Genomic DNA, 14052 nt, shown 5'->3' with positions numbered 1-14052 from the left:
GGGGGGTGGTTGGGAGAAGATGGACAGGCTCACATACGCTTTCCATGATGAGTATCTCTCTTTGCCACTGTCAGAGACAAACTACTGGTTCTTAATCCATAGCTTATACATTTGCCACAGCTCAACAAAGGGACTCTCGGCTAGCGTGCTATCCTCAATCCTAGTCTAGTAATAGGCAGGTGGGAGCATGACGAAGCAAGAGCCTAAAAGGCTTACTTAAAGAAAAGGTTCCCAATAAGTGTTACCTGGCCCGATACCTGTAAGTACCAACAATTACACTTCAGCTGCCTTCTCCTCAAATGTTTATCTGGGGGACCTGGTTTTATTCTTAATGGTTTACATCCAGACTTTAGTACTAGAGTGGTATTTTATTTTGTTTAGTCTGTTATCCTTGAATTCTGTATATGCAGACTATTGTATTTATGAGTCCATGTGGCTTATTTCTAAAACATTATACTGCTCAAACTTTGAGTTTCATTTGAAATTGTTTTTTTTTTTAATTTTGTTTCCATATTTTTTTTTCTCTGATTTGTTGGCATAGTAATGTTTCAAGTACATATCTGGTTTTGGAAAAATGTTAACTTAAAGCCCACATTAAATATTATTTAGATTGAGAATATGTTGCTACTTCTAAATTTTCAGCCTGGCTTAGAATTTTAGAAACAAAAACAGATTAGAAAAAGAATTATTAAGTATTTTATTTCATAACTTGTAAGCGGTTATTTGTATCTGAAATGTTTTTAAAAAACCGTATCAAAATAGTGTTGTATATTCCAAGCGGAAATCTTAGTTTAAGACTTACAGTAGCAACTTTTTTGTCTATGAAAGCTTTATACTCTTATTTAGGTAACTAATACAGCTATGTTGCTATTTCTCATTTTGTCATTGAGTCAGTCAGTGAATGCCATGAATCTATGGTATGTAATATAGTTAATGCATAATATATATAGGCAATGAAAGGTCTTTGTCATATAGTATAAGGTCACCATCATTAATTTTCAAATTATAAAAAGGGATTTGCTGTTTTGTGATCATCATTATTGCAATATAATGTGTTGTGGATTCTGCCTGCACATAGAATGAACTGTGATCTTAATTAGAACTTTGACAAGCCTACTCCGATAAAATGATGAGATTATTCGTAATTGATGTCACAATCAATTACCAGTTAGTTCATCATGAATCTACTAACAGGTCTAGCCTTGGTGCTGGCCCCAGGATGTTGATGAGTGTGTGGCTGCCCTGTTCATGCTGTTACTGCGACAGGAGGGCAGATTTTCAGTCAACATCCTAATGACCTCTTTTGAAGTCTATTAAATTAATGACCCTGTCACATTGGTCTAACCTCTTACATCTTCATTTTGGATTTTTTGTTGCAAACCATTGGTTTTTGAGCACATGATAGAACAGATACTTCGGAGCACTCCTCCTCATCCCTCCATACCTCGCACTGTGTCTTACTAGATTCAATAAAAAATTAGTTCATTATACAGTCATGAAATACAGAACACAGAAATCAGAAAATATATTGTAAGGCAAATTATGCTTAAACCCATTCTATTCTATTTTCTTTTTACATTTCAATCTTGCTTAATCATAGGTGCCTAAAGGACATGTTTGGTTAGAAGGTGATAATCTCAGGAATTCTACAGATTCCAGGTGCTATGGACCTGTTCCTTACGGACTGATAAGAGGACGCATTTGTTTTAAGGTATACATATTTATAGTATCCAAAAATAGTTGCATTAATACATTTTTAATGCCTGGGTGTTAGGTATTAAAACTTGCCTCCTTAACTGTCTGGCTGAAGCAAATGTAAGGGAAAGCCCGAACACACCGGCCACTTGCTGTAAAAGGATAATTCAACAACAGTGGGGCTTTTTTTGTTGTCCTTGTTGTCCTCCCCAACAACAAGGGAGGACTTGGTTTTTTGAGCAGCACTCTTTGAGCAGTCACTGCCTCTGAAAACTGAATGAATTATTTTGCAAGCAAATCCAAACCTGATAAAAACACAAACACACCCCACCCCGCACTGCACGGATATACATTCCATCCTTAATTTGATTCCTGCCTCTGCAAAATGGTAGAAAAGGGCAGCTCCATATTTCACTGTTGTTGTAATTTGAGAAGTGTAGTTCCATAGTTCAAAAAACAAAATGGAGGAAAAGGTTATCTTTCTAGGACTTGCATACATACTTTAGACATGTAGACTGGTCTTGCTGCTTTTTAAACTAAGTCTGTGAAAAAGCCTTAACAGTAAAGTAAATCTGTGCCACCATAATTGTCTGCCACATTTTTATTTTAAAAAAATGCTTTGAATTAATATTGTATTGTATAAACCTCCATGGTTCCTTCTCCTTCTGTTTGAAGAATTCTACAGCTTTATTTCACACTAAATTACTTTTTCATATTATCTGCATTATTAATTTACTCATTTACCAAAAAGAAGAAACTAACACAATTTTCTCTCCATAAAAAGTTTAATCTAAGAAACAAGGAAGTATTATAGACCTATGCACCAGCTTTTAGAAAGCTAGATTTAAAATGGTGCCATTCAGAACAATAAAAAAAGGTTTTGAAAACTGTTCTCCGTATATTGCAGCACATCCACAAAAACATAATTTAGCACAGCCGTATTACATGTACAGAGAAGATTAGATCTTTCCAATTTAACAAAGTTTTATATAATAATTTACAGTTTTTATGAACACAACTTGGGACTTTTCAAAAAACCTTGCAGCTATTGACCATAATCACTAATTGCTTACTAAACCGCAAATAACATGTCCCCCTCAGCCCCACTGCCAAGTTTTGTCTGACCTCTGTCCTTTCTGGAGAGCATTTGCTTTGAGTTCTGCTCTCTGTTCCTTCTCGGTATTGTTTACCTTACCATGTACACCAGAGGAAAAAGTACTGATTCTAAATAGGGCTATTTTTATGACCCAAGTTTTAGCTTGGATTATTAACTGCTAAAATACAAATGATGCTAATATGCTAACAGCCCTCTTAATAAGAATGTGGTATTAATAATCCAACTGAAAAAATTTTTCTCCAACTGATGTACTAGTATAGAAAAACTGCTGTTTACTACTTTAAGGGGACTGTTAGCAAATAACGTGTCTATTAAGAACCTATGTATGTGGACAGCCATAATTATTCACAGTATCTCTCCACAGCAATAAATTTGTGTCCAGCTTGTACCCCAACAAGGAAGATGTTTGAGAGACTTTAATGAAATGACTGACAGGACTGACCCCTAAATTTAGCAAGCAGTAAGCTCTGTAAAATGAATGGAACTTAAACACAGATACTACATACTGAAGAAGTACTTTAGGACTCCAGAATATTGTCTGTTTAAAAAGATAGTATGCAATCACTTGATACTTAATCAAAATAATTATTTAACCAAATTTTATAGCAGTTCTTTTATGATGGTGCATAGAGTAGTGATTATTAACATTTTAATGAGATTTAAGTATATGGTGCCTAACAAAAGCAAAAATGAGTTTATTCTTCAAATGAGTGTTTATAGTTTGGGTTGTTTATGGTAATTCACATTAGAATACAGTGATCTTGCTATTGTGTGTTGCTATTGAACATTACAGTGAAAGGCAGCAGAATACAGCTCGTCTGCGTGGTGGTAGCTAATTAGTAGACCACTGGCCAAGAAACCTATGTATGCTTTTTAATGTAGTCTACTAGAGGTTTGGCTTCTCTTTCATGAAAAATCTTTTACTGCCTTGAGAATGGAAGCTTATGTGGCTTTATCTTAAAGTGGATTTTGGAGAAGCAAATGTAACAGTGCCTTTGAATGCTAAGTTACATTTTTAGTAATGGATGCAAAAAACCCAAATCTAATTTGGAAGTAATGGATTTTAACAGAAGAAAGCGAGCTTGTACCAAGTTTGTTTAGGCAACCTATTCTTGGCAAAACATAAATGTTAATTCTCTCTGTAGCTTATCTGTGAAGTTTAGACCTAAGATTCTCAGCACCAGTTTTTAACCCATACAGAAATAACAATACTTGATTATACGTGCCCCTTTTCCTCCCCGCCACCGTATCCACTGCCGCTCTGAGAGCCAAGTTCATTCCATAAAAAGGCCACTGAAATCAAAGTAGCTGCAAATTCCATAAAAGCCTAGGGAGTCCCAATTTGACAGAACTCATGCTTCATCCTGTCCTAGGTAGGATATCCTGTGCATTCTCTGGACTTAGGCTCCATATCAAAGATAGACCTGTAGTGTATCTTCAAAAGAGCTAGTTAGCCCCATTTATCCCCCATCCATCAGATCAAATCTATGTAGGCCAAACCAAAGAGGGCAAGGGGAAATAGCTGCTAATTGGACTAGCCAGTTTGAATGAACAAGTCACAGTCAACTTCTGTCATAACTTTAAAAGACTTGGGAATTACTACACACAGTGGCATGTCTTTGTTTCACAGAGAAGGCTTGTTCCATCTTCTTCCATGAGTATTGTTTCTCACATTCTCTCCTGCATGCAGACTAGATAAAACATAATTTTCATTCAAACTCTACCATTAAGATAACTGTGATGAATTTGAAACTAAATTGTCAAAACAATATTTAAACCAAATTTGATTACCTTCACTGAAAGAAAGTCAAGTTGCAATAGGTGTGATTTGAGTTGCCTGAAATGAGATTTGTGCCACAGTGAATGGCCTAAGAAACTTCCTTCTCCGGGCCTTTACTCAGATCAGCTTAGATTTGTAAGATGGGATATTCCTATTCCCTTTTACTCCTGTTTGCCTTTGAGGCCAAACAAAGACTTGACACCCAGCCTGCAGCCAGCACAGGCCCTCTGGAAAGCCTTGAATTCTGCAGCTTTGCTTCTAACCAAGATCACAAATATCCTTCTATTGTTGGTTTGTATCTCTATATATTTGTGTGGAACTTAAAATAGCTCACTGGCTAATACGCACATGGAGACAAGACGTTACTTCTGTGTATTTCTGTATAGCAGCAGATGTTCCTCACGCTCTTCCCTAACTGCACGTGCCAAGAGAGACATGTATTTTTGAAGATACTTGCACAAGAGAGCTTTGAGCCTTTTTCAGATCCACAGAACTTGAGGTCCTGAGACTGACTCATCCTTCTGTCTTCCCGAGGGCCCAGGCACAATCCAACTGATGACAACTTAGCACAGTGCTGCAAGGGGCCTGACTGGGAGCTTCTAGCAGTACACGGTCCCAGTCTAGTAGTAAGCTGATGCTACGTCTTGCTACGCCCATCCTTAACTGCCTCTGCCATCATTGTCTTTAGGGCTGGGGACAAGTCATGGGGTTTGAAATGTTGAACCCTGGCACTGTGCTTCCTCTTTTAAACTGAGCAAATTACTTTTTCACTCCACACAGAAAGCAGCAAAGGCTCCTTCTATGCTGTGGCTGTTCCATGAACTCAGTTAAAGAGTAAGCTGCTGTTCCTGGAAGGTGACTGCATACCTTCCTTAAGATCAAATTCTAAGGAAAAATGAGCAAGATAAACATCATACTGACAGATGCTTTGGGAACAAGGTGGTGCATCATCTTTCTCCGTCTAGGTCGCTTCATCTTGAGCAGGGGCTGTGAGATTTTTATGGGATTAGAGCCACAGAGGGCATTCATTCTTCAACGTCATCTCTTTCCCTTCTTCCTGCTGATCCCCTCGTGCCGTCTTTGAAAGACCGTGTTGCGAAGAGACACAGGCAGTCAAGGGAGACAAAGGACAGAGTGTAAAAGAATGTCCTTGATTCCCTCGTATTTTTTTTTGCATCCAAGACCAGCCTACATGTAATTAGTGAATGTTCAGAGGAAAGTACTCCTGGGAGCATTCAGTAGTATGAACAGCTATATAGTTAATTTCTGGAGAGAAAGTTTTTTCTTACTGGTGAGCATCATTCTCTGACACTTGTGCTTGTACTTGGTCATGATTTGTGCTCCTTCTTTTTCTACATAGTAGTCCCCTTCTCGGAGGAGCCCCTTGGTTGAGAGCCCCCGATGGTGGCAGGCACTCCAGCCCTTTATACCTATTTGCATGGTGTAAACTTACCTATAAGCCTGTGGAATTTTTTTCCCAAGGTTTGGTGTTTACAGTTCAAATGTGCATCTTGAAAATACAAATGTGTACCTCACAGAACTACTTTCACTGGGAGGTAATGTTCGGGGTATTCGTTCTTCTCCTAGATGGATCAAAAATATACTTTGCCTTTTAAATTGTTAAGAGGTTTACAAGCTAGAAAACCTTGAATTTGAAAGATATTTTCTAGGAATGTATTTATTTCCAAGGCTGACAAAAAGAATGTAATTTGTGAGGCTCTCCATAGCAAAGCATGCTGTGTATAAATTAGTGTTGTCTCCAGCCACTATGGAATGATGATTCCTCCTGATACATAGTATTTATTACTCCTAGTAAAAGAAACACCCAGGTGAGAAAAGTTCATATATCCTGTCAACCAAAGAGCTAAAAAAATTATGCAGTTTATAAAATGATTACAACAATAACAAATGAAAATACTGAACTTTGAGTTGTGATTAAAATCTCTTGTAACTGTATTTTTTTTTTTTTTTTTTTTTTACAGATATGGCCTCTGAATGACTTTGGATTTCTACGTGCAAGTCCCAATGGCCATAGATTTCTTGATGATTAAAAGATTTAAGTGACTATTGCCAGCTTTCATAATATTTTCTACTAAAATCAATGGAACTATTTTTGTTTAGAATAAACACAAGTATTACTTGACAAAGATGTCTCTTTCTGAGATTACATCTAAGTTGAAAGTGGGAATGATATACTGCTGTCATCAACAAAAATGATATGCCTCTTACTCCGTTTCCTCTGACTATTCACAGTAAGTGCTTGGATTTATTAGAAAGTTTTGGGGTTTACTACGAGCCAAGGTTAGCATCGACTGTTAACAAGGGATGAAAAAGGCACAACGCACTATTATGTTGTCACATCCAGAGCCACACAAAGGCTGTGCCTACAGCAGCAAGTAGTGTGGCATGCTAGGATTGGAACTGAAAACTAACAGTGGGGTTCCGGATCTGCTAGTCCCTTACATGTGTTTTGTAGGGTTTTTCTTAAGTTGGCTCTAGTTTGGCCCAATGGACTGTGTGCCTGGTAGGGGTCAGAGCACAGCTGCCTGGTTAGCTTGCATCTAAGGAATGAAGACTGCATTTGTTCAGATGATGGAGAGAGTCAATTCAAAATGTGCTCCTGCTCCAAGCTGAAAAGTTCACGTAGGATGCGCTGTTACAGTCCAGTGCATAGGCACGGGACCTGCTACTTAGTACCGAGCCAACCAGCCTGTTACATCTGTGAGTCTCTGCCACCTCCTTCCAAGGCTCAAGTCCTTGTGAGGATTTACTGAAGTTAAATATTTAGCACAGAAATAGAAAATGTTCCTGTTTCCCATTAATGCACCTTACTCTTCATTGTCTTCAAAGCATTCTCACATGTATGCCTCCTGATTAAATTTTGTCATCTGAGCTGTTAAAAGGATTTAACCTAAGAGGTAGGACCCAAGGTATAGTTGATATAGACCGAGATTGAAATAAGCTACTCCGTTGTTTGCTGGGAAAGAAATGTCATTTAGATCATGAGATATATTCCAGTTGTACAGAACTTAGTGTTCTGTTCTGGAGGTTTTTAATAACTAGCTCTTTAGCTGCAAAAGGAAGAAAAACAAGCCTCGTGTCTGCAGAGCTATGTTAGCAAATGGGCCCGTTTCCTTTCTTAAGCCTGACTGAACTTGTTCTTGTAGTGCCCCCCTTTGCTTTAACATACATTTCTTTAGCAGATGCTGTCCCCTGTTTGTCCAGTCTTTTTAAGTAACTCTTAATGTGCTCGATTGAAACAGTCATTGAAGGATCTCGATAACAAGTGAACATGTGTCACAACAAACCAAAGATACGTCTTTGGTTTCACTCTTGAAGACGGTGTAATTCCCACCACATCGACATGAGAGAGTATAACATTGTTCATCTGCCAAAAAAGAAAACAAAAAAGCCTTTAGTGCTTGAGAAGAATCAAGAATTTATTTTGGATTTTCTTCACAAAGCTGCTCTTAATAAAAAATAACTTCCCACTGCTGGACTGTGAATATCAGTACCTGTGCTACCATTTGTTGCTCAAAAAATAACTATACTCTTAAAATGTGTCAGTGACTGTGAGGCATTCTGACGCCAAACAGCCAGGGTCACTGTAGTCTCTTTAAAAAAAGCAAATAATGAGAAGGTGCACATCAGTGAAACAGACAGCTATTAAAAGAAGAAACTAAGGTGTGTTAGTCATACATGTGACAGATCAAGGATGGTTCCAAAACAGACTGCTAACCCAGGAAACAAAAATAAAACAGAAGAAAGGAAAGCAGATAGGATTTTCACCTCACAGCTTAAAAAAAAAAAAAAAAGTAAAAAAAAAAAAAAATCAGCCATTCATTCAACAAGCAAGTAAATGATAAAAGCTAGAGTAATATAAAGGAGGGAAGTAGCACACTGTCAGATGAAAAAAAAATCTGTATGGAAACACTTGCATTCTACCATCAAAGAAAGAGCAAGAAGATGCATGAGAGATTTGGGAAGAATCTGGAAATCTAAATACTCAACTATACTCCAAGAAGAGAGCTAGGAGAAAAGTGGTACTGCAAGGGGGGGGGGGAGAGGGGGGGAAGGGGAAGAGATGAAGGAGGAATGCAAAATAAGTATCACAGAAAGTTAAGTTCCAATTCAGGTAATCACAGAGAACAGAATAGCTAAATCTGAGGAAAATACAGAAAAAGTAGAACTTACAATAAGGCAACATAATGGTATAAGATGCAGAAAAAAACAGAAAACATTTGCAGTGACAATGAAAGGCACTGGGAACAAGTAGTAGGGCACTCATACCTTCATTCCAGGACATATCCTCAAGATAAATCTGTGCATGTAGTGGCCATTCTTTTGTCAGATTATCTTCTATAAAGAAAACACGACAGATGTTCAACCCTGATAACATACAAGTCCTTATTTCTTCCTGATAAATTAATAGTTTTATATACCTAGCAGTCAATCTAGTCCCTACTAGAGAGTCATACCTAGACCACGTTATCAGTTAAAAATGCAGTTCCCTAAAATTTTAGTTTCCATATCTCTGCATAAGCTGGAAAATGTCCTACCGTAGCCAGGAGAACTAAATGGTGAAGATGTATTACTGAAATCAAGACACAACTGAAACCAGTACTTTTGCACACCCCAAACAATTATGTGAAATTAGGGGCAAACCTTTGTTTTGATATAAATACCTTTTAAAAGCCTGGCTGTAACTACAATTCCACAAGCTGAAATTGTGAATGTCTGCTTACCTGTACTCTTCACAAAATCACAGAATGGTTGAGGTCAGAAGGGGCCTCTCAAGATCACCTAATCAAACCCTCCTGCACAAGCAGGGTCAGCTAGAGCAGGTTGCCCAGGACCATGTCCAGTCAGATTTTAAATATCTGCCCAGATGGAGACCCCACAATCTCTCTTAGGCAACCCATTCTCCTTTAGAAAGGAGAAGCCACATAAAACCTCCCCAATAAGCACCACATAAATGTTGGGGTTGCGTGTGAGAACATCACCAAGATTCCTGCAAAAAGATACTCCTAACAAAAGATAAATGAAAAACGCTTTTAGGGGAAGACTAGTCCAAGTGGTCTTTTATGATAAAGAGTCTCTCAGCACAGAAAGAAGGTCAGTTCTGGCCTGCACCTGTGAGATCTGTTGCCATTTGATCCCCTAGATTCTTCCAACATTGAGTATAGCATGAAATGAAAAGTGTACAATACAATTGAAATTATCAAATGCAAAGTGTGCAATACAAATACAAATTGTTCTTTGCAATTTATCAGCACACTCTTATGTGATGTACAAAGTTCACACCAAGTTCTTTAACTTGACAATGTAGATTCTGTCAACAAAGTTACAAGTGAAGGCATAACAGGTAATTAAAAAAAAAGGGGGGGGGGATGACAACATAAACCCCTTATAATTTACTACACAAAACCTCCCAGCTGCTGCCTGACACCTGGAAGCTCCAACTCCCCAAATGCTGTGTTTTAAAGAACCAGAAATGCCTGAAAGCCGATCTTTAGCATATACACAGAAATGCCTTAGATTTGGCAAGACTCAGGAGCTTAGCGCTTATTTAAGGTTTAAATCAGGTTGTTATTGATAAAGTAGGTGTTCCTTCTCTTGGATCAGTGAGTTTTTAAGCAAGTTTTATAGTTTAATAACATCAAGCTTTCTAGAGCTTACAGTGTTGTCTTTCTATGAAAAGTTGGCAGTGAAGGAATTTCTTATTCCAGAACTACTTATTGAGCACTGGCTGAAAAAGTCAGAGGCCCAGATTATTTTATGTTAATTCCCAAGAGATTGCCCTACCTAATCACTAGATTGTAGGGTATTCTAAATGGTTCCCAGCTTCTTCTGTGTAGCTGCTCTTTGCTCTGGACTGAAAAGTAGAAATAAGGGACTTCGCAGCTACCTCCTCCAATAATACCCCAGAAAAACTGCACATCTCCAACCTTTATCTGATCAAACAATGGAGTATTTCCTTCTTTAGCTCCAAACAGTTTAAGGCCAGTTTAAAAAAAAAAAAAAAAACAACAAAAAACCACCACCAAATATTAAGTCCCAGTCTTTATTTTGCAACTAAATGACTGTTCTAATTTTGACTGAAATGTACATTATATATCCTTGAGAATCAGCCTCATCTAAATTAGTTTTAACGAGGGAGATTAAAACAAATCAGACACACTGGAAATAATGACAGAATCAATACAGCCTCTTTGACGTTACCTTTGCTGAACACCTATTCTGTAATGAAAAGGTCAGAATGAAAAGAAAATTAACCCACTCACACCTAATACTTTACTGCTGTCAAAAGAAAGGGAAAAAAATCGGCAGGAGTGTAATGATGAAAGAAAACTGGAAGACATACCTATCAATTAGTCATTCTCATTGTTGTGCATGCTCTCAATTACATAAACAAGAGCTATGGGTAATGTTTTAGTTATAGAAAGTAACAGCATTTTTCTTAACACTCCATCAGAACATTAGTTAACTGCATGAAATGTCTAAAATAAAATAGAAGGTCAGATGGTCTTAACTCATGCCAAATAACTCTAATGTTACTTAGAGTTAGTCTGGTACAGCCTTCTAGCTACAAAACATGAGAACAGCAATGGTAAATGTCCTGAAAACACCCACAAAACCAGTCAGAGGCCCTTCCTCCAGCAGGCCTTGTGTGAAGTAAAGATTCCTCCTCTAAAAAGCAGAGATCAAAATGAAGTCTGTCTACCTACATACCTTCAGGTGCTTGTCTCCACTGTGGTAAACAAAGACAATACTATAACTGTGAGAACAGTATGAAAAAGGCAAGCGCTTCCTATTTCACCTATTTTTTTTTTAATACTGGGAAGAAAAATTCACAAAGGAAAATGGTCTCTAGGTTGTAGGAAGAACAGATTTTCCTAAGCTTCATTTACAGCTAGGAAAAAATTGAGTTAAAAAGAAACCAGGCTTTCCTATTTGGAATTCATGAAGCAGGATTTCACTCAGAACTTTTATAGGATTGGAGGTGGAGGTCTGGGTCATGTCTTGCTGGTAGAAAATACAAAAAGGGCAGATGGACCATATGCCACCATGAAGAGAACTGGTGAGATGCAAATTCACGAGGTTACCGTACTTCCTGAAGTAAAGTTACTCACGAATCATAGAATCATTTAGGTTGGAAAAGACCTTTAAGATCATCGAGTCCAACCGTTACAATAACGAAGAGGAAGGCTGAGGAAAAGTCTACCCTCTCTTCTATTCCAAACACAGTACAATATGAAGCCCAGGGAGCAGAATTTCAACCAAGCTTTTCTAATTCATTACTGCAATTGTAATTTTGAAAATAAAAAAAAATTAAAAAAAAAAATCAACATGCAAAATTAATCACTCATACAATTCCCAGCCTAAACTGAGATCATTATTCCTAGTCTGATGCTCAAGTCTGAAAGAGTCTTACTGGCTATCCCAAAAGATACAGGTTTTCAATTAGTACTCTTGACTTGAGTAAGTCTCCAAAGTTAGCACATAATCCAGTAACCACTCTTGTCAGTCAGTTTTGCATGCTGCATTTATTTGCTTATCTGGTTCAAGCAGGAGAAACTTATTTTCCAGAGCTGAACAAAGCTTTTTTATTTTCTAGTTCTCCTATTAAAAAACACTACCCAATCTAATATACTTTAAGACAGCAGAAACAGATTTAGCCACTTACTTAAAAACAGAGGCACAGCCCAGTATGAGTTTGGGGAGCCTACAAGCAGAACTACAAACCTAATGGTTTTCACAGAGTGTGTTAGTGACTAATATTTCTTGTGCTCTTCCTTATTTCATCTACATCATTATCATTACAACCATGACTCCCTCGTTAATGGTTCTCTGAAGTAAACCGGTGTCTGATTTTCACTCCCTTGCCAGAGGAGCAGGTTAAGACTGCTATTGTTACCAGTGCTGAGTTACATGGTAGGCTTACTTACATGTGATGTCTGCTCAAGCTGTAGAACTCTGTGTACTGAGCTGTACTTTCTGAAACACGTTCCTGAACACGTAGGGAAAATTGTGAAGACCTGATCATCTACCATAGGTTGAAAAACAAATTTTAATTCACAAGAAGTACAGCCTGCCTGGCTTTGGCATCTATTGGATTTGTCTGACAACAAGAGGTGAAAGGATTCTGCAGCTCCATTGTCTCAACTGCAGGATCTAAGAAAACACTGGCAGGCTCATCAGAGAGGTTTATGAGCCTGCAATTCAAAGAGATTAAAAGGAAAAATCTACTGAGATTCTTTCAGGCTACAGAACAACATTAAATAACTATTAGCAGCTTGGTTCAGTAAAGCTTTACTAGAGCCCTTGCTGGGTCATTCAGAAATTGTAAAAGAGGAAAGGTATTTAAGTTTCACTTGAGGATACAATAAATATTTCTTGGGCTATTTAAGGCTGAGTTTTAGGGAAAGGGTTGCAAGCAGTAAATGGAAATTTAACCCTTTTAACAGTTTATGGTAATAGTAAAAATAGTCATAACACTTAAACGATTTTTCTAGTTCTTTATCAGTCATATACTCTTAGGATTGATTTTTTTTTTTAAACCAAACAATTTTAAAAAGTTCAAGATATGTATTGTCAGTCAAATACTGTTCATAGTACCTACTCAGTATCAAAATCATCACAGTATTCAAAACCTGGATGTTTTCACAAGTTAATTTTTTCTAATAGGCTGTTAGTTTTTAAACAATTACTTGAGTCTCTTGCATTAATTTAAAATAACTACACTTACTTTTATTTGAAATTATAAAAAAGTCATGTGTTAAGAATTTTCATAACAAAAAGCTATGTTCATCAAAAAAATACTGCTTCACTTGTAGTGAATGCAGATTAGAATTAACTCCAAAGAGCTATGGTAAAAGGCTTGTGTTCCAGCACTAGCTGAGGGTCTACAGCCATAAAATCCATGCCTAGAGAAGGAATATACACTTCTGTCACTTAAAAACGATAACCTGGCACAATGAAAAGCCTAAAGTAACGGCTATGTTCAAAGCTTTATTTTGGTCTAAAAGTATTTTTTTTAAAAAGGAATTTTCTTAACGAAACAACTAAAACATGCTGCATGAATTTTTTTTTCCTTTCTTATAAGGTCATGAAGGTATTCAATTGCCATTTCTGCTAGCTATTAAAAGCATTTTTGTAGGCTTTTGTCTCGCTTCTGCTTATTCTCGTAGTGGATTTGTAAGGTTATTCTTCTGGCATCCTATTTACCAAATTATGTAAGGTATCTTGATGTCTAATACAGTATCATCACTTCATTGCTGAAGCTGGAGAGAATGCTGGATTAATGGGAAAGTGACCATCTCCAAAACAGTCTTTGCAGTTTACTGTACTAGGAGAGGAATGGGGAAGGAGGAGGGGGAGAAGGAGCTACGTTCTGTTTAGCTTGGTTTTTCGTTTTCCTAATTTATGACCACACCTGCCACACCTGTATAAGACTCCC

The 14052-nt window shown here is 37.4% G+C and overlaps 2 protein-coding genes across 6 annotated transcripts in view; one reads left to right on the top strand and one right to left on the bottom strand.

The window, feature by feature from the left end:
* IMMP1L (inner mitochondrial membrane peptidase subunit 1) overlaps positions 1 to 6649 on the top strand; it is a 30961-nt gene extending 24312 nt beyond the window's left edge. The window contains exons 5-6 of the mRNA XM_050896938.1: positions 1601 to 1711; positions 6575 to 6649. Coding sequence (XP_050752895.1) covers positions 1601 to 1711; positions 6575 to 6643 — 180 coding nt within the window. The 3' untranslated portion in view covers positions 6644 to 6649. The remainder of the gene's footprint in view (positions 1 to 1600; positions 1712 to 6574) is intronic.
* Positions 6650 to 6724: 75 nt separating this feature from the next.
* The window catches only part of DNAJC24 (DnaJ heat shock protein family (Hsp40) member C24), a 38693-nt gene continuing 31365 nt past the window's right edge, over positions 6725 to 14052 (bottom strand). For 4 of the 5 annotated variants that reach the window (XM_050896942.1, XM_050896941.1, XM_050896939.1 and 1 more), the window contains 2 exons: positions 8883 to 8951; positions 6725 to 7980 (listed from right to left, as the gene is read on the bottom strand). In XM_050896942.1, coding sequence (XP_050752899.1) covers positions 7856 to 7980; positions 8883 to 8951 — 194 coding nt within the window. In that variant the 3' untranslated portion in view covers positions 6725 to 7855. The remainder of the gene's footprint in view (positions 7981 to 8882; positions 8952 to 14052) is intronic. The other variant, XM_050896940.1, reaches the window with a different exon arrangement.

This window comes from Gymnogyps californianus, chromosome 5 (assembly GCF_018139145.2).
Source record: "Gymnogyps californianus isolate 813 chromosome 5, ASM1813914v2, whole genome shotgun sequence".
Taxonomy (NCBI): Eukaryota; Metazoa; Chordata; class Aves; order Accipitriformes; family Cathartidae; genus Gymnogyps; species Gymnogyps californianus.
Note: the sequence above shows the minus strand (reverse complement) of the source record. Positions and strands in the feature narration are given on the sequence as shown.